This window comes from Stylophora pistillata, chromosome 6 (assembly GCF_964205215.1).
Source record: "Stylophora pistillata chromosome 6, jaStyPist1.2, whole genome shotgun sequence".
NCBI lineage: Eukaryota > Metazoa > Cnidaria > Anthozoa > Scleractinia > Pocilloporidae > Stylophora > Stylophora pistillata.
Window position 1 is genome coordinate 29,269,891 of NC_142524.1, and position 24,398 is coordinate 29,294,288.

Genomic DNA, 24,398 nt, shown 5'->3' on the forward strand with positions numbered 1-24,398 from the left:
AAACTGCTTCACAAACTCCACAACAGCAAGCAGCTCTTTCCGCGTAACGCAGTAGTTTCTCTCGGCCTTGGTCAACGTTCTGCTCGCATAAGCAACTGGATGCTCCACCCCATTCTTTAACTGACTCAAGACGGCTCCAATACCATGGTTGCTGGCATCAGTGTCAAGTATGAACTCCGCAGTGAAATCTGGGTATGACAAGACCGGAGCTGTGGCCAACAAGGTCTTCAAGGTATCAAACGACACCTGGCACTCGGATGTCCAAGTAAAGTCAAAATTTACTTCAGTCAGTTTGTGAAGAGGCCTGGCTACCAGGGAAAAATTTGGAACAAAACGTCGATAGTAACTGGCAAGTCCTAGAAAGCTCTTTACTTCAATTGCATTCTCAGGTCCTGGCCACTCATGAACTCGTTGAACCTTCGCAGGGTCAGTCTCGATGCCCTTCTCAGATACAATATGGCCAAGATATGCGACGCGTTTCTGGAACAGCAGACATTTGCTTGGTTTTAACTTAAGTCCAGCTGATGCAAAGCGAACGAACACTTCCTCTAAACGCTCCAGTTCCTCTTGAAAAGTTCTCCCATACACAATTGTATCATCAAGGTAGATAAGGTAGGTCTCAAACCTTAGCCCTGCTAAGATCAGTTCCATTAATCTTTAAAAGGTACTTGGTGATGAAGTGAGACCGAAAGGCATAACATTCCACTCGTAGAGACCAGAAATGGTTACGAAGGCTGCTTTACCACTGCTAGCTGGGTCCATAGGGACTTGCCAATACCCCGATGCCAGATCCAAGGTGGAGAACCATTTTGCACCGGAAAGAGAACACAGAGAGGCATCAATCCTTGACAACGGGTAAGCATCTTTGACTGTTACTGCGTTGACCTGTCTGTAATCTACACAGAACCTTTGCGAGCCATCCTTCTTGGTAACTAACACCACAGGAGATGACCACAGACTGTTGGATTTCTTCACAATTCCACGTTGTAACAAGTCCTCCACCTGCCTCTCAATTTCCGCATGTTTCGATGGTGATGTGCGGCGAGGATGCTGTTTGATTGGTCTTGCATCGCCTGTGTCGATATTGTGTGTCACTAGGTTGGTTCTGCCAAGATCTTGTTCTGATAAGGAGAATACGTCTTTATGCCGGTGTAAGAGTCCAGCAACTGCCTGGCTTTCTTCTTCGGTCAACTGTTCTGAACTGCGCCGCCAAAGTTCTCTGAGTGGATCTGGTAACAAGTCTCCACTTTCCTCCGCCCTCATCTGGCTTTGGTCAATTCCACTTGTGGAGCCCTGAGAGTTAATTTCAGGAAACTCCAGCTCTGCCACGTTGGAAACTGGTTTGGCCACAGCTACCACAGTCTGAGCACCGATGGTTTGCGTTTTGTCAGCAGTGTTAAGAATTCGCACTGGTACAAGGCCGTTATCTCCTGCAGAAACCAGAGTCCTTCCAATATACAGGCCTTTGTCTTGTAGACGGTTGCCACAGGGCTCTAGGATTCGCAATCCTTGATTAGCATTTTCAGCTTTGGACTGTCGGTGGATAAGATGAACTGGAATTTCTGCTTCACAATGTGGTTCTATCACTACAACACGGCGAGTTACACATCTGAGACTGAGTTGCTGGAAACTCTCACTACAACAGTCGATTTCCTCTCCATTGATAAGAAGTTGTTGCTGAACTAGGTCAATCTTTGCATCTACATCAGACAAGAATTCCATGCCTAATATGACAGAGTCCTCAATGTCGGCTACCAGTACACGTAAGCTTACATCTTGAGTTCCTATCCTTATAGTAATCTCCCCTGTGCCATACGTATTGGTTCTGCGCCCGTCTGCCACAAACACTTGTGAGCCATCTTCACGTAAGGGGAATTTAGCATCCTCAGGTAACCTCTTGTAGCACTCATAGGATAAAACATTTCTCACGGCATCCGTATCTACCAGCCAAACAACTTTACACTGTCCTATGAACCCAATGACATAAAGTCCATAGGGGCGAGATCTCCGATTAGGTACTACTGTCACATTCCCACCCTCTTTAAGATTGTCAACTGCAGTGTTAGAACTTTGAGGCCCATGACTGTCCAGGTATCCTACTGGACCCTCGAGGACACCCTGTTCCCGTTTCCCGAGTACTGGTCAGTTGCCGGTCGTCCCCTTCGTTTAGGGCATTCTTTTCTCATGTGTCCCCTCTTTCCACAATGCCAGCATTCCCATCCCCTGGTTTGGTTTCCCTGTGGCACGTCATTTTTGATAGTTGGGGTACCCTGCGGCTGTAGTTGGTTTGCAAGAAATTCATTCAATTGCGTGATGATGCTTTGCTGAGCTTCTAATTGCTGTTGTTGCTGGTCTATCTGAAGCCTAAGCCCATCCACCTTTGTTTGTAATTGTGTTCGTTCTGTTTCCATGGCTCTGACTTTACTACCCGCCCGTCTGAAAGAATTATTGTTGTCTAGAAGTCGGAGGGATTCCAACTCTCTAGCTAGGGAAAGGGCTTGGTCGAGAGTTCCCGGTTTTTCCCGTCTAAGATACAGCCTATCATCCTTATCACTCAAAGCATCAATAAAATGTTGGACAGCAAAACGTTCCTGCACGGAAGCACCCAAATCCTGGTATGCTAGATCTACCATTGAACGAATATCTGTAGCTAACACTTGTAAACTCTCACCTTCGAATTGTCGACGATTTAACAGTCTGGCCTGATGTAACTCGGCTTGTTTCTCCACGCCAAATCGTAGCTGCAATCTCTCCCCAATTTTGTCGTATTGTTGACAATCTGAATCCGTGAGTCCACTTAATAATTTCCTACTGTCACCACGAAGACTGGCGGCCAGAAACATCGCCTTTTCTTCCTCGGTCCATCCATTGACGATCGAGCAGCGCCCAAAATGCATCAGATATTCTTTCAGGGGTTGTTTTCCATCGAAATCTTCCGGTAGTTTAACAGGTTTCCTTGCTTGACGGACCACCGTCAACCCTTGTGACTTTGCGAGGGTTAACAAGTCATCATCGTTACGCCGGAATGGATTTGCAATCGAAGGACGTGACGTTTCGGTCGCTGGAAGTAGTGTGCTATCTCCGACCTCTGATGACTTTGCGAGGGTTAACAAGTCAGCATCGTTACGTCGGAATGGATTTGCAGTCGACGCACGTGGTGTTTCGGTCGCTGGAAGTGTGCTATCCCCGACCTCTGGTGACTTTGAAGTCGAAGCACGTGGTGTTTCGGTCGCTGGAAGTGTGCTATCCCCGACCTCCGATCGTACAAAAAACGGGCTAAGCGCCTCCAAATCCGTTTTGAAAGGATTCTCTGACCTGATAGGAGTGGACCACCGCTGCCGCCAATGTGATAAGTCCATTTTCGGGTCCGCAGGCACTTAATTTCTAACGTACTGATCGAACACAACAAGCGGCCATGTTGTCTTTATTACGCACACAAACAACAACCACCCCGAGGGGGGTGGTAACGAAAGTAACGCATTTCGTTCTAACAGGGAGGTACACGGTTTCGGCTTTCGCTACAGTAGATAGATAGATAGATAGATAGATAGATAGATAGATAGATGGATGGATGGATGGATGGATGGATAGATAGGTAGATAGATAGATGGATGGATAGATGGATAGATAAATAGATATATAGATAGATAGATGGATAGATAGATAGATAGATCACTTTATTTATAGACGGTAAGTTCCACTCAGTTGTATACAAGCAATATACCTACAAATGTAAAACTTAAAACTATCTAATCATTAAAATATATGCAAAGATTAAAGGCCTAATCTAAACGAACTGAACTAACTTCTTATTAGAATGAAAATAAATGAAAATAAAAGTACTGCTTTTCAGGGACGCCTTGTCATTAGCTCACTCAAAACTGGAGTTACTTAGCTTCGTCTTAAACTCACCTAATGTTTTAGATACTCTAATATCAGTCGGAAGGCTATTCCAAAACGCGGCACCGCTATAAGAGAAACTTTTACGAACATAATCGGTACGAGGTTGCGGAAGAGCTAGCCTCATTTCACTATTTCGCAATCTATAACTAGTAGTATCATTACGAAAGATGACTATTTGATTTACTTGAATTTATTTTTTATCTTTAGATGGATAGATAGATAGATAGATAGATAGGTAGATAGATAGATAGATAGATAGATAGATAGGTAAATAGATAGATATATGTAAAGATAGATAGATAGGTAGATACATAGATAGATGGATGGTTAGATAGAAAGATAGATAGATAGGTAGATATATAGATATATAGATAGATAGATTGATAGATAGGTATATAGATAGATAGATGGATAGATAGATAGATAGATAGATAGATAGATAGGTAGATAGATAGATAGATAGGTAGATAGATAGATAGATAGATAGATAGATAGATAGGTAGATAGATAGATAGATAGATAGGTAGATAGATAGATAGATAGATAGATAGATAGGTAGATAGATAGATAGATAGATAGATAGATGGATAGATAGATAGATAGATAGATAGATAGATAGGTAGGTAGATAGATAGGTGGATATATAGATGGATAGATAGATAGATATATAGATAGATAGATGGATAGATAGATAGATAGATAGATAGATAGATAGATAGATATGCTGTCCATTTAGAATTTTGAACATCATAACGGCTTTGGAAAAAAGCCTCTGATTCCTTAGGTTTTTCCAATGAAGTCTATGGAACAGGTCTAGAGCATTAGAATCATAAGGGGCGGACAACAATATACGAGCCGCACGGTTCTGCAGCTTCTGAAGTTTTTCGGCCAGGCTTGTAACACAGCAATCCCACACTAAGCTGCAATAGTCAAAGTGAGGCTTTACCAAAGCATTGAAGATGTTCAAACGAGTGTAGAATGGTACAAAATCTCTAATGCGCTTAGTTAAGCCCAAAGCTGAAGAAATTTTCTTACAAACAGTTTCAATATGGGTATTCCAGCTTAAGTTTTCATCGATAGACTTTGTTGACGGCACCTGCTCAATGGGAAAATTATTAATGGTAAGAGACGGATTGTCTGACAAGTAAACTCGCCTTTGCCTTGAAGTTATTATTAAGAATTCGGTCTTAGTCAGGTTCAATATGAGTTTATTAGAAGACAACTAGGTATTAACAGATTTCAAATCTTTGTTAAGATAATCATCAATTTCGTTTAAATCTTTGCCAGCGTAAGTAATGCTGGTATCGTCAGCATGCATTCGAGGATGAGAAAAATTAAGGCACTGAGGTAAATCGTTAATATAGAGTAAGAATAAAAGCGGGCCCAGAATCGTGCCTTGAGGCTCACCGCAATTAAGGATTTTTGGCGTCGATTTAGAACAATCGATTTCGCAGATCTGTGTTCGGTCACCTAAATAGGAGCGAAACAGACGCAAAGCTAGTCCACGAATTCCTTACGAACGAAGCTTAGATAAAAGAATCTCATGATCGGCTGTATCAAATGCCTTCTTTAAATCTAAGAAGACAACAGCATTGATCAATCCACGGTCTATATTGAGAGCTCAGCTATCGGTTGCCTCGAGTAGAGCAGTAACCGTCGAGTGTAATGAACGGAAACCGGACTGATGTTTGGAAAGAAGATTATACTTCGTAAGATGGACATACAGTTGATCATAGATTATCCGCTCAAAAACTTTTGCTACCACGGGAATTACTGAAATGGGCGATAATTGGATGGATGATTGCGCTTGCCCGAATTTTTGTAGATAGGGGAGACTCTAGCATTTTTCCAATCATTCGGAAATACAGCCGTTTTAAATGATTGATTAAATATCAATGATAGCGACTCACAGATTAAATCGGGGCATTCCTTCAGGAGTTTGGCGGGGATATTATTAGGGCCAGTTGCTTTAGATCTGGAAATTTTCGATAAAAGCGAATAAACATGTGCAGGGGTGGTTTCACAAAAGGAAAACAGTTTGTCAGTTTCGATTAGAAATCCGGAATAGCTAACGGCCGCCTCTGCAACATCCTTACTAAGATTTGTGCCAATTTCCGAGAAAAATGTATTGAAGATCTCCGCAGCTTCCAACGAGCTCTCCGATTTTTGGCCACAATATTCAACTTCATTAATAGTTTGCCACGTTCTCCGAGTGTCACCAGAGAACTTATCAAAAGCATTGATATAAAAATTTTTTTTTGAGGTCTTAATTTCCTTGTTAATTTGGTTATTTAATGTCCGATAGTAATTCCAATCGATCAGACTGTTACTTTTGACAGCTTTCTTTTTTAAATGATCTCGATAATTCATTCTCTTTTTGAGCCCGGTGGTAATTCAAGAGGGCCTTGGAATGTGGTTTCACGGTGCTCTCGATCGTGGATTCACCATACTACTCTTCTCTGTCCGCCGCTATTCTTATGGGGTAATTTCTGATCCCATAGGATGATCAAATTACCGAAAAATCGCGTTACTTCAGTTTGACCCCAAATTTGGCTCACAGGAAGCAAACAGATTTTGCCAATTACTGGTCGAACTTTGGGAAAGATGCTTTAATTCAGCGTTTACGACGAATTTTTTTCGAGCGATGGGTGATGGCGTCTCCAGCGAAGAGACAGAGATCGGCGAATTACTCTATTGAAGAGGCTTTAGAAATAATATTTACTGGAGATGAAGATCATTTGGAAATGTCTCTTGACGAAGAAAGTCAAATTGACCGAGAACTGGATTACCAGAACGGAATTTCAAGGTAAGCGATTTATATACTTTTGACCGCGTGGTGATGCTAATTGAAAATCTGGTCTTCAAATGCAAGAAAATACTCATCTGGTTGCCTTCATACATCTGATTTCTTGCCAGTTTCGTGAAATGTAGCCATAAATTCACATATGAGAGTGAAAAGCGGCTTTATGAGCGATTTTAGATCGAGCGACGCTAAAATATTCATGTGAGGATCGAGATGACATTGGTTTCATATGTCGCGTTGCCATAAGTATGCGATCGCGTCCATGATTACGCAACGTCCGTTATTGCTTTTTTCCTGTTTTATTTGGCAAAATATTGGATTCCAATTGCGAAAAAGTAAATATTTATTTTGTTCCTTGTAGAGAGGAACAAGATCAACAAGATCAACAAGATCAAGAAGAATTTGAAACAGAAAAGAGGAGGAGATGGATTTAGACAGTTCTGTAGATGTGCCTGAGGCTAAAAGTGTGTTATTTTTAGTCCACTCTGCCCATTATTCATTTTGAATATATAGAAATATATAAGATATCTATTCATGAAAACTCACCGGCCTTTACTGAATTTTATTTACAACCACTTGCTCAAAAATTACCATCGTTTATTAGAGACACTACCGACCTGCTTAACAAAATAGAACATCTTAACACAAGCGGTCCATTTCCAACTGGCACCTTACTGGTCTCGTTGGACGTGATTTCAATGTTCCCTAACATCGATAACAAACTCGGCCTCACTGCAGTAAGGAAGGCTTTGAATACTAGAGAAAACAAATTTCCATCCACGACTTAGAAGCCGTAAAATTTGTTTGAAAAGCAACCATTCTGTTTTTAAAGAGAATTTCTTTCTTCAGATCCATGGCACAGCTATGGGTCCGAAGAATGCTTGTAGCTATGCCGATCTAGCCATGGGCGAAATTGATCACAAAGCTAAGTTTTCTGGTCCGATAAAGCCGTCCTTATGGTGGCGATATCGAGACGATGTATTTGATCTCTGGCAGCAGGGCCTTCCTGCCCTACATCAATTTACCGATTACATCAATTCTCTGTATCCTACAATTAAGTTTGAACTAGTTTTTTCTGAGCGTGAGCTCCACGTACTTGGTCTCACTTTACATCTTATCGATGGATTTATCAGGACAGACGTCTATTCCAAACCTACAGATAGCCATTTATATCTTCCGCCTTCCAGCTGCCATCCTAAGCACGTTTTCAAGGCTATTCCTTTTGGAGTAGCCACAAGATTGAAAAGAAATTGCTCTGAAGAAGTATTTTTTGCCGAGAGAGCAGCTGAGTACAAAGAGTACCTTGTTAACCAGGGTTATCTTTTTAAATTAGTTTCTAAACAATTCTCCAAAGTCTCCGCCATCCCTAGACATAATTTACTCAGGACTCGTGGAAGGAAGCGAAGAAACTATTTCCATTTGTTACTACATTTAATCCTAACTTGCCCGACGGAGGCAACATAATCAGAAAACATTTGTTTATTTTGCAATCTAACCCCAAATTGAAAGAACTTTTTCCTCGAAGTTCTATCATACCATCTTTTCGTCGATCGAAAAATCTCAAAGAATTGTTAGCACCATCTCGTTTTAGAACTGCCAGCGAGAGACAAACCATTCCTCATAACAATGGCTACTTTAAATGAGATAGGAAAAGATGCGACCTCTGTCAGAATTTCTTTGTTGAATCTAAATCATTTCTCAGCTTTCAGACGGGAAAAAATTACATCATTCACTCTAGACTTTCATGTGACTCTAAAAATGTGATTTACTTGGCTTCCTGTAAGAAATGTTGCCTGCAATACGTGGGATCTACCACCACCGACTTTAAAGTGAGATTTCGAAATCACAAATCTACTATGCTCACAAACAAAACAACTTGTGAAGTAGCGATACACTTCAACAAAACCCCACACACCCTGGACGATTTTTCGTTCCAATGCATTGATCAGGTACAGGCCCCTAGTGGCTCTGCAGAGATCGATAGGCTGTTAATCACAAAAGAGGCTTATTGGAGTGCTCAGTTGTTCTCTTTGGCACCCCATGGTTTGAATAAAAGAAAGGAATTTCATTCAAAAAATAGAAATTGCTATAATTAATTTTCCGTCTTAAATTAGGCGCTACTAATTGATCGTTCAAAGGCCCTTTTCTTGGATTTGGTCGGCCCTTTAGGTGTGGATTGGACTCAGAGGCCCTGCCAAGGGATCTTATTATGATTAGTCTCATTTAAGGGCCCCTCAAGGGATTTTGTTGCTAATTTGCCCTTTCGGGCTCCAAAGGCCCTGTTTTGGGATTTTGTTACGGTATACAGTTCTAGTAAAAAGTGGGCCTTCCCTTTTTTAATGCTCGCCGCATTGCTTCTTTGCAATTGGTTACGCCACTTATATTAACATATTTAGTATTCTTATCTCTTAGTTTTTAGGGTTTGTTCCTTGTATTTTTTCCATTGCTTTCTTTGTAATTAGGTTTTTTGTCTATTAGCACCAGTTCATTAGTCGTTATCTGTAATTATGTAATCATTAGCACTTCGATCCTATTTAATGCTCTTTTTTTATTTCAAAAGTTGTAAATAACTGAAGAAGGTCTCTGACCGAAACGTTTTTTATTAAAAAATTGTTTATATTTTTACGTCAGAAGTTGTCCATCCTCGCAATTTTTTTAACTTTCTACGTTTTATGTTGGCTGTGAGGTTTGGACTGCGGATCTTTATTGATCCTCCTGGCGCGGTGCACCTTTGTTGGCCTGAGAGTTTCATTAACGACTAATAATATATATTCATATATATTCATATATATTCATGTTCATGAATTTGTGGGTGGACGAGGCTCTCTTTGAAAATTCATTACTACTGTCAGTTTTTGTCTTTTTCTGTCAGATCTTCAGGTCATTTTGCTAATGGAATAAGGAACATTTTGTTTTTACCAGTATGTTAGGAAAATGTTACAACCCAGTGGAGGAATTTTCCTTTTTCTTCGAAAGCGATGCAGAAATTATGCTTTTTATGTTCTTTCAGAATTTTTTACTGAAATCTTCTTAAATGAAATCTTACAATTATTTCTTTTCTGAAAACCCCATTTTGTACACTTTCAAATGAGATAAAGTAATCTACATTTCTGTAAATACCTGCTGAGATATAAAATAAAACAATTAATACGGTCAATTTTGTGTGTTTTTTCCTTGGACGATAAAGGATAAATCTACAATCGAGGGTAAAAGTAACCTTCAGGTGTAATTTAGTTGAGTTTGTGCTGCCGTCCTGTTCTGTTATACTTAGAGCTTAAGAGAATTTGCTCGGCTTGGCAAGGTAGGATTGTTCATGGTCATTGTTACTTTAAGTATATGTGCTTAACCCTATTTATTACTGAATCTCTTTTAATCGCCATAGCTTGTTATCTAGAGCGCAAAACCCGCAAATTCACCGAGTCATTAGTTTGTTTCTAGCTTTCTTCTGGCGGATTTGCTTTTCCGTGGTGGAAAATCGGGCAATTTCGTTCTTTTGTCTAATGGCATTTCTCACTTTATTTTAATCTGTTGTTATTGTAGCTGGAGATGCGCTTTTGTTCTAAAACGTGCCCGCCACATTAGTCTTTCCGGTTAACACAGTTTTCGCACATTTTGTCGCATAATTTCAATCAGTTTATTACAAAACAACCTCTGTTCCTTTTGAAATTCTTGCAGTTGGGGTATATTTCCGAAGTCTTGTTCTCACGTTTCGTTCGTTTTGTTTCGTTCTAGCTAGTTACAGTCTCAGTTTCAGTTGGCCATTTATTAGGTCTGAACTATTTGTGCTTTTCCGTTCCATTTGATGTTCTTAGATTCGCTCTAACCTTGCATACCAGCTGTATGTAGAATCCTCTTGTTGTTTAGTTTTAGTCGTCTAACACGTTTTTGCTGTAGCGTTTTTCATCGTTCTCAGCCTACAGTTTATCGATCACGCGAATCGCTTGTGCCACATGCGTCCAGTGATTTTGTCATTAGCTCTCGAGTTTCAGTTGTGTGACCACACGTCACTTCCGGTCTAATGTTATCTTTGAGCACGCCTTTTCTGATCATGCTTTTTCATTGCATGTATTACCTTATTTTTTTGTATCATTTTTTAGGTAACATCTGTTAGTTGTTTCCGTTTATTATGTACTATTTACTGCCGTCTCCTTTGTTTTTGAGTCAGTCTGTCTCGTGTGATTTGCCTGCTGTTTTGCTGTTATTTTGTATTTACAATAAATTACTTTGGAAATACCTGAATCCTTTTCTGTTCCTATTCGCTCGACCGCCGCATCCTGTTTCACAGATCTTTTTGGGCTGGTTTCGTGAAATTGACTAGGGATCTTTTTTGTTTGCCGCATGAACCCTCATTACACCAGGTAGAGGTGTGTATCCCCGTCGGCTTTGGTCAAGTTGTCCAGTGCTACAGATGACGATTAAGAGAGTTTTAGTGACTGAAATCTTTCGTATTTGATGTATTTGCCATTTGACATATTATATAGGCTGACAGATGAAGTAACGTGTATAATGTTGTAACAGGTACTATTAATTCTGTAACGTCTTCTTTAAATCATGTACATTTGTTATCGATTAGTTATTTAAAAAATGAAAACGATCTTTTTTTACTTTTTGTATCAACCCTCAGTGCACCTGGTAGAGGCCGCTTTGTCCGGTTTGAAAGTGTCATCGAGTGCTACAGGTGACGATTACAGTAACATGGCTCTTGTTTCCTTGGCTTCTTTTGTGAGAGAACAAGAAAAGTCAGAAAAAAAACAGTCTCTACCACCTTGAAATGTTCGTCCGCTGCTTAAAGGACATTTCGTCGACCAGTCACAGTAATTGCACCTTGGTCTACCACCAGTTTGTAAATTCAATAGAAGTTAGCAAACTTGTCTAAGGGTACATAGAATTTACGAAAGTATGGTATTAAATTAGATACTATATCCTTAACTTCCAGACGTTTATTCAAAAAAGGGAATCAAGTGAACTTTTTAGCGAGTCGTTAATCTTTACTTTGTCATTAATCTTTGTCATTCAAGTGTTGTATCTGTAATTTTTTTTTAACTAAAAAGTTAAGTTAGATATTATGTAAACTAATGGCAATTTAAGAAACCGAGACCGCATTAGATTATAAGATTTTTTTTATCTGATATGTATAAATAAAAAGTTGAAACACTCTGAAACCTTCGCCTCAAATCCATGATAAGTTCTATTGGTATAGAATCACCTCAATGACTTCAACAGTGAAGATGTGCTTCTGAAAACTAAACGTTTACCGCAAAAAGGTTAATGAGAAGCTAATGTTCAGAAAGACCACTTAATGATGTAACGCCCTACTGCTGACCACTCGTAAATAGTTATTCTAAAGTTAAGAAAGAGAGAGTTTGGTCAGAATGTCGCAGTTTAGTGCTTACAGACTCAAGATCAACAGCCTTCTAGAGAGAGGCAAACCCTCGGTAACACGATGATGGTAGTGATTAAAGTTCTCATCCGAAATTTTATCATTTTCGTTGTTACTATTATTTGTTTCTCGATGTTAGAAGTATCCGAAGTCCTGTAATCCTTTCCTTGGTCGTCCGAGATCATTATTTTAATGAAAAAGGGCCGATCATAGTTTTTCTTTTCCAGGAGGCATCTCGCCTTGGACTAAAGTAAAATCCCACAACGGGAAGTACTCCTTGAAAAGTGTCGTAGGAAACTATATCTGAATATAGCACGCAAATTTTCTTTCAAGAGCGCTCCTATGGAGAATTTCCTTATCGAAATGTCGTAACTTTGAACTGCACACCCTCCTCCCCCCCCCCAAATGACAATATGACTCAATATGCAATTCGTAGAGGCAGATTTTGTCGCAACACTAGCTTCAGAATCAATTCAACAAATTGCGTCAAAAGGACCTACACCAAGTATAACCAGCGGAAAAGTAGTATCTAATGTGGGTTACAGGAAAAATACCTAATCATGCACATCTGCGCTTAGGAAAGATATCCGTTAAGGTATCCTACGGTAAACTGGGACAGTTAGAGCCTGAAACTGGGAAAACTGCTTAAGGGCAGCTTTTGTAATTATCATGATCCGGTTTGATTTTCTTCGTTATGCTCCTTTGGTAGTCACTCCAGTTTACTGAGCAGCTTTCAACACTCCTCATCAAATTGTCGCTTTCCCTGCGCTCGTTCCTTACACTGTCCACTAAAAGTACTATGAGAGTATTTTTTATCGTTCCTGATCGGTTGATAAAAGCTGACACACACTGTAGAAAGATTAACTGTTAACTGAGCAGCAGGAGAGCAAAGTCAGGGAGAAGTGGGTGGAATTTCTTTCTCAGCCTCGATACATGCCGCAGCTGACGAGCTTCACTTTGCACCACTTTCGGAATTTGACGCTTGGACCGAGTTTATAACAGCTGCTCAGGACTAATAATACAACAACACATCAGAGTTAGGTAATAAGGTATTTCCAGGAATAAGCGGCTGGGAGCGTTTTCAAAATTTCGGAAAAAAAAGGAGGGGTGCTTATTTAGTTTTCCTTTCAGCGAGCTGTTACTTTATTTTGGCTATGTTCTAAATAAAAAAATCAGAAACTGCGGGATTCATTTAGAAGTCAAGTCAGTATGAAAATAGAAATAACTGGAAATGACGGAGAAGATACTATTCTCCTGTACTGATTCGATTGTGGTAGATATTTTCAAAACTGAGTTATAAATAAAGTGATCTTGGAAACAGGTTTTCCTTGTATCCCTACTCATTTAAGAAAATGAGAGAGGACGGGATGCTTATTTGAGACGGGTGCTTGTTTGATATCATGGCCTAGGGGATAGGCACTTATTCGGGGGAGGGCGCTTACTAGCATAGAGCACGGGCGCTCATTCGAAGAAGTTCGGTAATAGAGTGTATATCATCGTTAGCATGCACCTAAACTTTACTTTAATCCAGTATAATGGTTAGCCATCTTTCCAAAGTCATTGAATAAAAGTAACCGGTGTTGTAGATAACTTTGCGTTATCACTGCTCATATCAAGTTTTATATCACCATGAGGAGGGTTTTAATTGGTTAACTCATAGCCGTAAAACGGCCAAACACTTTAGCCGTGAGGCGGAAAAATTGACAAATTTTAACAGATAGTCGTAAAAGAAGTTAACCGTTAAAAAATAAATTCTGGGGACAACAGTAGAATTATATTAACCGTTAGCCGTAAAATGGCCTAAATTTTTTAAACTATCAGCCGTTAGAGTCATCACCACATTGAGAATCCTTATCGAGGTATCTGCTCATTGCAGTTTGCGTGTTCAAACTGATGAGTCATTTCAAACAGGTGAAATTTTAGTTAGAAATGACTTGCCTTTAATTACTCCATTAATGTAATTTTTAATTAAAGCCGTCTCACTTGAAGAGGACACGATCAAGAGAAGAGGGAGCCACTGCCGATTACTTTATTCAAATGGAATTAGAAAAAGTATTTACCTCAACGAACTTGACTTCAATTTTCATGCAGATTTTCAATCATTAACACAAGACGAAATATCAAGAACCCGTAAACGGAAACGTGAAAGAAATTTGTGAAACCGTTGCGGAAACACGACGGGTAACAGTGGCCAATTCATATGTTTCCGCTTCCGGTTTGGTGACGTTTACTCCTGTTTCCGTCAGGTTTCAGTTGAAGGAAACAAAAGTTTCCGGACATGTAACTTCATGTTTACACGTGCGGAAACACATGGCAACGTTCCAGAAACATGAATTTTTTTATATTTCCGTCAGACCGAAACGTTCATGGAAATACAAGGTTACTTTTCGGAAACAAGTTTTTCTCTTGTTTCCGTTGACGTAATAGGACAGAATGTTGACGAAAATACAAGGTTATCTGTAGGAAACATATTTTCCTCTTGTTTTTGCTGATGTATTTAGACTTAGAGGGGACGGAAGTACAAGGTTTTGTTTAGAAACACTTTTTTTTCTTGTTTCAGCATGCGCAGTAGTGCTTTTTTCTCTTCCCTCTTTATTATTACGGGACAGGTTAATATGTTGTGATCGTGCGTTTTTTTATAGCCCATACCATACTTTTATCGTTCGTTTGCGAAATCTGTGGTTTACTACGTAAAATCGCAATATACTTCAGTCGATCGACCGGTGAGACATAATTGATTTTTTTTATTTAAAAAGTACATCATATTCGTTTGTCGTCCTCGTTATTTGAGCAAAATATGCCTACAATTCCTTTCTTAACGAATGAACATCAAAGAATTTTGCAGCTAGTATATGGAAAATGTCAAATGTGCCGAAAAACAATGTCTCGACTTAGTCGCTGCGAACAGCCCAACGCGGGCCGTTAGTTGAGTGAGGGCGTGATGATTCATCTTCAGTCCGGTTGACACGTGCACTTGTACGAAGTTGCTTCCCAGTTAGAGGGCCTGGATGAGGTTAACTGACAACTGACAAATGGCCAAAATTTTAACTGACAGCTGACAAATCGCTGAAAAACTAACTGACGACTGACATTTGTGGTGGGCTTTTACTGACAACTGACAAAAGCCCGGATCGCCCCTAGTATCCTAAAAACTGGATGTAAAATAAGGACAGTTGATTTATTGTGTTCAATGAAAGTACATTTTCCATTACACATCAGTAGGAGTACCCCAGATTGTCCTATTTCGTTAATAATTACCGCATGTGCCATCCACATCAAGGTCATGTGTCACATATCAGTCATATGGTCTTTGATACCCAACTCGATCGTCAACTTACGCGATGGCCGTGAATGCTGGTATTTTAAGAGCTGTTGTAAGCTTTTACCGAATTGAGTCGGAAACGACATTTGAGCGTCACAGAAGCCGCATTCCTATCAAAGATGTTAAAACCGCACTGGCGCTGAATAAAGCACCCTACTTCGTTTCTTGGTCTAAAGGACTTGTCTAGTAAATATGGCCTCGGAGATTTTGATGTGAATCTTTATCACATGGCTCCGAAATCAGGTGGCAAAAGCGATATAATTTTGCGCTAACTACGGACGAGCAATGGAATTTGGAGCTTCCGACCATGCTGGCTGGAACAGGAAGCGAATTAAACAGTATGTATTGGAGTGGTTTGGTAATTGGTATTGGCAGATTTATATCAGTTAATAGCCTACTCTTTATCATAAAACGCTCATTAGATGTCGACGTCTAAGCGCCGTCAGAATTTTCTCATTCTTGAATTCATGCAAATTATGCTTTATGTAGATTATAATGACATAGCTAAAGTGACTGTGAAAAAGTTAATAATAATAATAATAATAATAATTATAATGATATTTATATAGCGCCTATCCAATGATAGATCTAGGCGCTTAACAAAGTGAGAGGAAATGAAACCCGTGAAAGTGATAAATCAGATACAATGAAATATATGAAGTTCATATATTTCATATATTTCATTATACTTCATATATTTCATTGTATCTGATTTATCACTTTCACGGGTTTATTACGAATCAACTCAACGGCCTGCTCCCAGTTGGCTTGTTAGCTCAATTGGTAGAGCGCTGCACTAGTATCGCAGAGGTCAGTGGTTCGAATCCCGTACAGGCCTGATTTTTTCAGGTCTGATTTTCGCTATTGCTTAAATAGCGCTATCTACTGCGAGGATCGTGTATCATATGTATCTAATACCGCAGTTCAAAATATATAAACTTCATATATTTCATTGTATCTGATTTATCACTTTCACGGGTTTATTACGAATCAACTCAACGGCCTGCTCCCAGTTGGCTTGTTAGCTCAATTTGTAGAGCGCTGCACTAGTATCGCAGAGGTCAGTGGTTCGAATCCCGTGCAGGCCTGATTTTTTTCAGGTCTGATTTTCGCTATTGCTTAAATAGCGCTATCTACTGCGAGGATCGTGTATCATATGTATCTAATACCGCAGTTCAAAATATATGAACTTCATATATTTCATTGTATCTGAGCAGAGATTCAATTAACAACGATTATCTCCAAGATATTGAATTGAGCACATTACTCACAACAGTTGTGGAGAATCTACATGCAGTTTCACATTTTAAGCATGAGACCGGCCTTCGCCGCATTACAGTATTCCCAATACTTTAGATTAATTACCAAGGAGTCGTTGAAGAGAGTAACGAAATGAGCAGCCAAGTATTCATGAAAAATCTTCCTATTCTGTCCCTCAGACCAGCCCGGAGTTTGCAAATGTAAACTTTATGCGACCTCTACCTTAAGTAGAGATCGACCCCGAGATTGAAAGTGCTATGAAAGAATTTGTGGAGAAGTATCGTCCCTTGAGGCAAAGGACAGTTCGGGATGAAATTACCAAGGGTAGGACAGGGGCTTTACCACCGGCCGTTTACACGGAGCAACAAGATTCCACAAAAGTGGACTTGTTGGCGGGAATAGGTAACGATTTCAACTCGGGAGAACAGTAAGTACGGTTCCGCAGCGACAAAGGAGCTGTTCAAGCTACTTCGAAAGGTGGGAATGTGACAGATATCACCTTCGTTGACGACTGTATCGTCGAAGTGTCAGCTGCTGACGGTGCGAACACATGCAGACGAATATGACACAGACTCAGAAAACGACCGTTTCTGACCAAGAGGATGAAGATATTACCCCAACTACGGTTTCTAGATCTGGACGGCCAGTTCGCGCCCATTTTCGCCTGGGTTTCTAAGTTACGCTTTCTCTAATAACTTAGTTGAAAAGTAGACAAAAGAACGTTCCTTTCCAATCATTTCATCGGAGCGAACCGCAATCGAAGCTTTGTAAAACAAAACATAAATCCAATATATTATACTAGAGGACTTTTCACAAGTTTGGTTTCTTTCGGATGATCGCACGGGAAAACGGAAGTTTGCGTTCAGAAGAGTCGTAACTGACTTAAACAATGACTGAAAGTCATTTGAAAGATCTTATTTCATTCCATTACTAAGAAAAAGCAGTTCATATTGTATCATTTTTCGACTAAATTTTCGAGTGTATGTGCTTTTCAGCTAAAATTATAGGGTCGGAAAGTAATAATTAACTTGCCAAGTTAATCATTAACAGTCATTCAACTGACAACTGACAAATGGCCGAAAATTTATCTGACAACTGAAATTCGTACCCCCCATCCAGACCCTCCAGTTAGCGTGGCAAAATACGCCTCATCCAGTTTCACTTTGATCTTCCTCAGTTTGCTCCTCTCCCATGAAGGTTTTCTTACTTTTCGTGATCGTGGTGTTGGGCCACTCTTTGGTTCTACTGCCTCTTCTTCGCAGCTTTCCTCCGACGACCGTATATTGTAATGCGTCTGGGGAAGACAATTTTTCTCGTGCCCTTTAACTTGTCTCCATCAGACAGAACTGTAGAGTTGTCCGGAGTAGACAGTCGTCGAGAAAGTTTCTAAAGGGAATAAAAGATCGAGACAAGCGAGAACGTTGTAGGAGCACTATTGAGAAGTCAAATAATTGCTAAAGTCGCCCTAACTGCCTTTTCAGTGACACTTAAAGCTAAATTATGAGCTTGCTAATATTGAAATAGCCAAAAGACAAATCAGCCACGTAGCTCAAGCTTTGGAAGAAAACCATGTTGACATTGTGGCAGTTAAACATCAGCGGAGGCTGCTATTAAGTAACTGATTTAATACACCCGCAGAGTTGTTACCAAGAAAAAATAATAACGGTATTAATAATATTTTCTCTTGTTGTAATGGATTTAAGAGACCTGTCCTAAAACATTAGAGACAAAGAAGTAAACGTTACGGATTCTGGCCTTATATAATTGATGTAAAATACTTACCCTCTTTAAACGATTGCTTCGCTTGATTCGCCGTCGGTGCTTCTCAAAGCTGTTGTTTGCTTTCCTTGTTTTACCATCTCTTATGGATCTCCAATGCTGATGAACCGCAGTTAATTCAAAACAAATAGAGTATGTTAGTTGACGAAGCATACTGTCGACACGAATTGGTAGAAATTACTCCAAGAAAAAGTGGTTGCCGCGCAATATTATTTATTCAGCGATAGCACCTTACAGCATTGGCAGCTTTCGACTTTCGCATTGATCATGATAGAACGTCATTGACACCATGTTGGTGGACGTAAACAATAAATATCTCATTGGCTTCTTTTGTTCGTCCACCAGCATTTTTTTCCTTTCACCACTGTTACCTGTCTCCAGAGATGAGTTGCAAACCACACGTACGCTGAAGTTCAGTTCTGCAGTTCCTTTCAATGAAAATACTTTCGAAATAAAAAAATCGCCTCTCTTCAAGTTACCTCGACATTTTCCTTAATACGAGTTTGTAATCACTCTGGAAGGCAAGACTAGAGGTTGAACTGACTATAAAAGGTGTCTCGAAAACACAGACCTCAAAAACACAGACCGCAGACCGCGGGCATCGAAAACGCAGACCTTGAAAAATCTTTTTTCGACATCTCGAAGAGAACCTTGGTTTTGAAGCAGTTTTTTTCTTTAATGAGAGAAATTTGGTCAAAACAAGCATTACGTGCGACCGGAAGTCACAAAGATTAATCAAAATATTTGCTTCGTGTTAAAGCCAGTGGTCTACAAACAAATAAATTTTGGTAAAAGTTGCTCTCAGTTACCTCATTAAACTTACTTCGACAATTTACGCGCAAACGTCCAACTTTGAGCGCGGTGCAAACTCATACATGGCTCCTTAATAAACGATCCCTGGTTTCAGGTCGCAGTTTACACATTCCTTGAAGGCAAAAATTCCAGGGCCTGTACTATTTTGCGAAACGAAACGAAACGAAACGAAATTGTACTATTTTGCGAAACGAAACGAAACGAAATTTTGCGAAATGGCGTTTTTTCGCCTTTATTTAGCAAATATGTCCTCTTCGTCCGAAAAAAAATGTTTTCACTAATAAAATGATCAATATTTCTAAGAGCCTGGTCACCTCTCATTTTATTGACCATAACAGAACTCGTTTCGCAAAGTAGTAATTTTGACAGAATTACTATTTTGCGAAATGGCGTTTTCTCGCTTTTATTTAGCAAATATGTCCTCCTCGTCTGAAACAAAATGTGTCCACTAATAAAATGACCAATATTTCTAAGAGCCTGGTCACCTCTCATTTTATTGACCATAACAGAACTCGTTTCACAAAGTAGTAATTTTGACAGAATTACTATTTTGCGAAATGGCGTTTTCTCGCTTTTATTTAGCAAATATGTCCTCCTCGTCTGAAACAAAATGTGTCCACTAATAAAATGACCAATATTTCTAAGAGCCTGGTCACCTCTCATTTTATTGACCATAACAGAACTCGTTTCACAAAGTAGTAATTTTGACAGAATTACTATTTTGCGAAATGGCGTTTTCTCGCCTTTATTTAGCAAATATGTCCTCCTCGTCCGAAACAAAATGTGTCCACTAATAAAATGATCAATATTTCTAAGAGCCTGGTCACCTCTCATTTTATTGACCAAAATAGAACTCGTTTCGCAAAGTAGTAATTTTGACACAATTACTATTTTGCGAAATAGCGTTTTTTTGCCTTTATTTAGCAAATATGTCCTCTTCGTCCGAAACAAAATATGTCCACTAATAAAATGATCAATCTTTCTAAGAGCCTGGTCACCTCTCAATTTATTGACCATAATAGAAACTTGTTTCGCAAAGTAGTAATTTTGACAGAATTACTATTTTGCGAAATGGCGTTTTTTCACCTTTATTTAGCAAATATGTCCTCTTTGCCCGAAACAAAATGAAAGACAACTACTTGTTTTTGTTCTCGATTGCTCTTTATTGGCTCGGAGTTTACTCTTTATGGTCGTTATAATTCTGTTTTCTATTCTGCTCTGTATTCCTTGTATTTTGTTTTGTTCTATTTATGGTTGCCGCAACTCGATTTTATAGCTGACCAACAAGCCACATGCGTGACTGGCAATTCCAGCCGAACTCAATTAACGCTCGATGTTTGGTCAAACTGCTAGGAAAATACGTTATAAGGTGACCAGAGGTGACAAGGCTCTTAGAAATATACATCGTTTTATTAGTGGAAACATTTTGTTTCGGGCGAAGAGGGCATATTTGCTAAATAAAGGCGAAAAAAGGCAATTTTGCAAAATTTCGTTTCGTTTCGTTTCGCAAAATAGTATAAGCCCATATTTGCTGAATAAAGGTGAAAAAACGCCATTTCGCAAATAGTAATTCTGTCAAAATTACTACTTTGCGAAACGAATTCTACTATGGTCAATAAAATGGGAGGTGACCAGGCTCTTAGAAATATTTATCATTTTATTAGTGGAAACATTTTGTTTCGGACGAAGAGGACATATTTGCTAAATAAAGGCGAAAAAACGCCATTTCGCAAAATTTCGTTTCGTTTCGCAAAATAGTACAATTTCGTTTCGTTTCGTTTCGTTTCGCAAAATAGTATAAGCCCTCGTACGCCACCATTACACATTACAGCGATCGGTTTAGGACAAACAGCGACCTTTAAATGCCGCAGATTTTGTAACATCTTCGTTTCCTTTGCTACGATCTTCAGATTTGAGTCTCCCGGCTCCGCCGAATAAAACAAAATCGCTCCACAACCATGGTTCTCTTTGAAACGTCGTAAACAAATTTTCAGGGTCTACGGTTTCTAAAAACCCCTGGGTTTTCTCGAAAACGCAGACCTTAACAAACAGCAAACTTTACTAGATGCCGCATATTTTGTAACATCTTCGTCTCCTAAGTAACGCTTCACAACCACGCTTCTCTCCTAAATGTCTAAAAACAGGGTTTTTAATATGGGTCTGGGTTTTCGAGAAACCCCCTGGGTTTTCTTGATGTTAATGTTTTCTGAAATATCATTCTACGGTGGTTCCGAGAGAAATTAATTACAGTGGCTTAAAAAGGGCCTCACTGTAACCTTCCTTCTTTAAGAAAAATCAGACGTCTTTAAATAAAAATTCCATTTAGAGCATAATGAAAAGGATGTTGTTTCTCAAATTCACCTGCCTTAAGATAAGTAATCTGATTATGGCATGTTTGAGCGTTAAAATTGCGCGAATACCAATAAGCAGACAGCTCACAGAGATATATAACTCCAGGTGAGTATACTAAAACTTATTAATTCATGTCTGTTGCTTAAAACATGACGATTTACCAAAACATTACTGAAGATGGAGAGAAGAAAACCTACGAGCGGTTTTTTTGCTCTCAGGAATTAACTGCAGGAATTCACGGCTGTCTGATATTTCTTTCGGCCTTCAATGTTTTGCTGGCCATTTGTTCATCTTTGGGAAATATTCTGATCCTGATTGCCTTGCACAAAGAGACATCTCTTCACGCACCGTCCAAACTGTTTCTCCGATCCCTGGCTACAACAGATCTCCTCGTTGGCGTCATTTCTGAGCCTTTTACCATCACCTATTGGATGTCCGCCGTTAGAAAGCGATGGGATGACTGCTACAGCACATTATTTACAAGCTTCATAGCAAGCTATCTTCTCTGCGGCATGTCTTTGTTGACACTGACTGCAATAAGCGTAGACAGGCTGCTCGCCATAACATTAGGACTGAGATACAAACAAGTTGTGACTGTAAAAAGAGCGTGTGCGTGTGTCATCGTGTTCTGGATTGTTTCCATTATCTGCGCAGCGATGTATGTGCGGAACGTCCTTATAACAATATGGTATAGCCATATAGTCATACCAGTAAGCTTTTTCACCTCAGTTTCGTCTTACACAAAGATTTTTTGGGACCTTCGTCGCCATGAAACGCAGATAGCAGCAACATCCAGCAAGAGCAATCGAGTAACTCGAGTTCCGCTCCACTCAACATATCTCGATATAGAAAGGGAGTGTCAAGTGTAATGTGGCTGCAGTTAGCAGTAGCTGTTTGTTATCTTCCACATGGTATAATCACAGCTTTGTGGACCTATAATGGACAGTCATCGGCAATAATTGTGCTCAGACAATTCACAGTGACTCTAGTTTACTTTGATTCATCACTAAACCCGTTGCTTTACTGTTGGAAGATTAGAGAGGTGAGACAACCGGTGAAGGAATTACTCAGACGAACACTTTGTTGCTGATAAATTTATGGTCCTCAAAGTGTTTACATTCACCTTATAGAATTGATGATTTCCGATTCTTTTAATACCAATTTTTCAAGACTCAAGTCGTCAGTGATCTGTAGATGATATCACTAAACAATCTTTATTTCATTTATCAATATGACGCACAAGAGCAGGATGTATGTGTCAAAATGAACAGGCGTTCTATCAATTAATTGACGCTGCTAATTGCATTATACCTAGCTGACGGAAAAAGGGTATTTTATATCCAGGGCTTGGATATGAATTTCAACTGGGAAGGTTGATGATATCCCTCAAGAGTGAGCGAAGCGAACTACTGTCAAACCTGTTTTGAGTGGCACGTATTAAGCGGTTGCTCGGCCTGTATTAAGTAGTCCTTTGTGAAAGTTCCGAATTTTTTTTACTTAGTTACTCTTATTCACCTCTTTTAAGCGGTCACCTTTCTGTAGCAGTCGGGGTCGTCCTTTACTAAGTCCTAACAACCTGTTTGTATTGTCTTACACCCAAACTATATTGAACGTGGAAGTGGAAGAAGTAAAAAAACACTAAATTTACTTTCAAGTAAAATTGAATCCATGTTTACCTCGCGAAATCAGTGTAAGAAGGATTTTTTGAGTGAGTTTTTGTTCATTAAGAGGTAAATTATTGGATAAAATGGCGTTTTTACCCCATTTTGTGGACCCTGTAATTTAGCAGTGAACTTGTTTTACCGTGGATGACCGCTACTGTAGACAGATTTTTCATCACCTTGAGAAGATGAACTCTTATTCACTTACACATGTAGACTTGTAAAGTTCTATCTATTTTATAGATATTGTGTTTAGATGTTAAAAGATATATTTTAACACCACCGAATGCAGTGATCACCTGCAAGAAAGCTGCTTTAATTTCTGACGCGAAAATAGAACAATTTCCGTTACAAAAGATGTTTTACTACTAAAACAATTGAAATCAATCTTATGTATGAAAAAAAAAAAAAAAAAAACTTCGTGAAAAGTTAAAGCACCATGTTGATAAACACAGTTACCATGATGATAACATTGATATCTTCACTGGTAAAGACATTATTGATACGTTAACTGCGCCAGGTGAAGATGTCATGTTTTTGCTAATTTATACCTCGAATATATTATTGATTTAGAGGCATGCATTTCTTAACTTTCTTTCAAGCAATGTTCTCTGGTCCAAATAGAATCCACACGGCATGAAAATATTCTACCATTTAGAGAACAAGATCTCTAAATGAAGACTCTCTTGCTGTTATTGATGTTGTTGTTTTTTTAATACCATTTATAACCTAACCTGTAATATTACGCAGAATTTACATCAATCCACTTATCAATCCTTTGTGTTTCAGAAACATATATCTTAACAACCTTCCCAAGTCGAACCAAACCTCCTGGTTATGGATTTTTACTGATTCTGTTTTCTTTTCCTTCTTCTTATATATACATGTACAGTCGTTGTCAATATTGTATTTAAGACGCTATTTTCATGAATATTTTACGTCATTGCAATTTTGATCGGGTACATAGGGATTTTTTCATAGTTATATTTATCCTTGTAATGCTTCCAGATCAAAATAAAAACTAATTCTGGATTTGAAACCCAAATAATGCGACCTGGGCAAAAGAAAAATATATCCACGAATTTCCTCTCAATCAGCTGTTGATGTAAATGCGGAGGACGTTTT

At 39.2% G+C, this 24,398-nt stretch overlaps 1 protein-coding gene, 1 long non-coding RNA gene and 2 pseudogenes across 4 annotated transcripts in view; 3 read left to right on the forward strand and 1 right to left on the reverse strand.

Annotated features, from left to right (window-relative positions):
• Positions 1 to 11,868, forward strand: part of LOC111346433 (TNF receptor-associated factor 5) — a 55,686-nt gene extending 43,818 nt beyond the window's left edge. For both annotated transcript variants that reach the window (XM_088763010.1, XM_088763011.1), the window contains exon 10: positions 11,331 to 11,868. In XM_088763010.1, the coding sequence (XP_088619136.1) occupies positions 11,331 to 11,388 (58 nt within the window). In that variant the 3' untranslated portion in view covers positions 11,389 to 11,868. The remainder of the gene's footprint in view (positions 1 to 11,330) is intronic.
• Positions 4,152 to 11,868, forward strand: LOC148729290 (uncharacterized). The gene is made up of 2 exons (XR_016002426.1): positions 4,152 to 6,709; positions 7,068 to 11,868. It is a non-coding gene; the product is annotated as an uncharacterized LOC148729290 (long non-coding RNA).
• Positions 11,869 to 14,818: 2,950 nt separating this feature from the next.
• Positions 14,819 to 18,600, reverse strand: LOC111319195 (uncharacterized; annotated as a pseudogene). Its single transcript, XR_015988683.1, has 2 exons — positions 18,451 to 18,600; positions 14,819 to 18,054 (listed from the first exon to the last, which is right to left on the reverse strand). The product of XR_015988683.1 is annotated as an uncharacterized LOC111319195 (transcript).
• Positions 18,601 to 21,715: 3,115 nt separating this feature from the next.
• Positions 21,716 to 24,047, forward strand: LOC111319196 (trace amine-associated receptor 9-like; annotated as a pseudogene).
• The last annotated feature ends 351 nt before the right edge of the window (positions 24,048 to 24,398 follow it).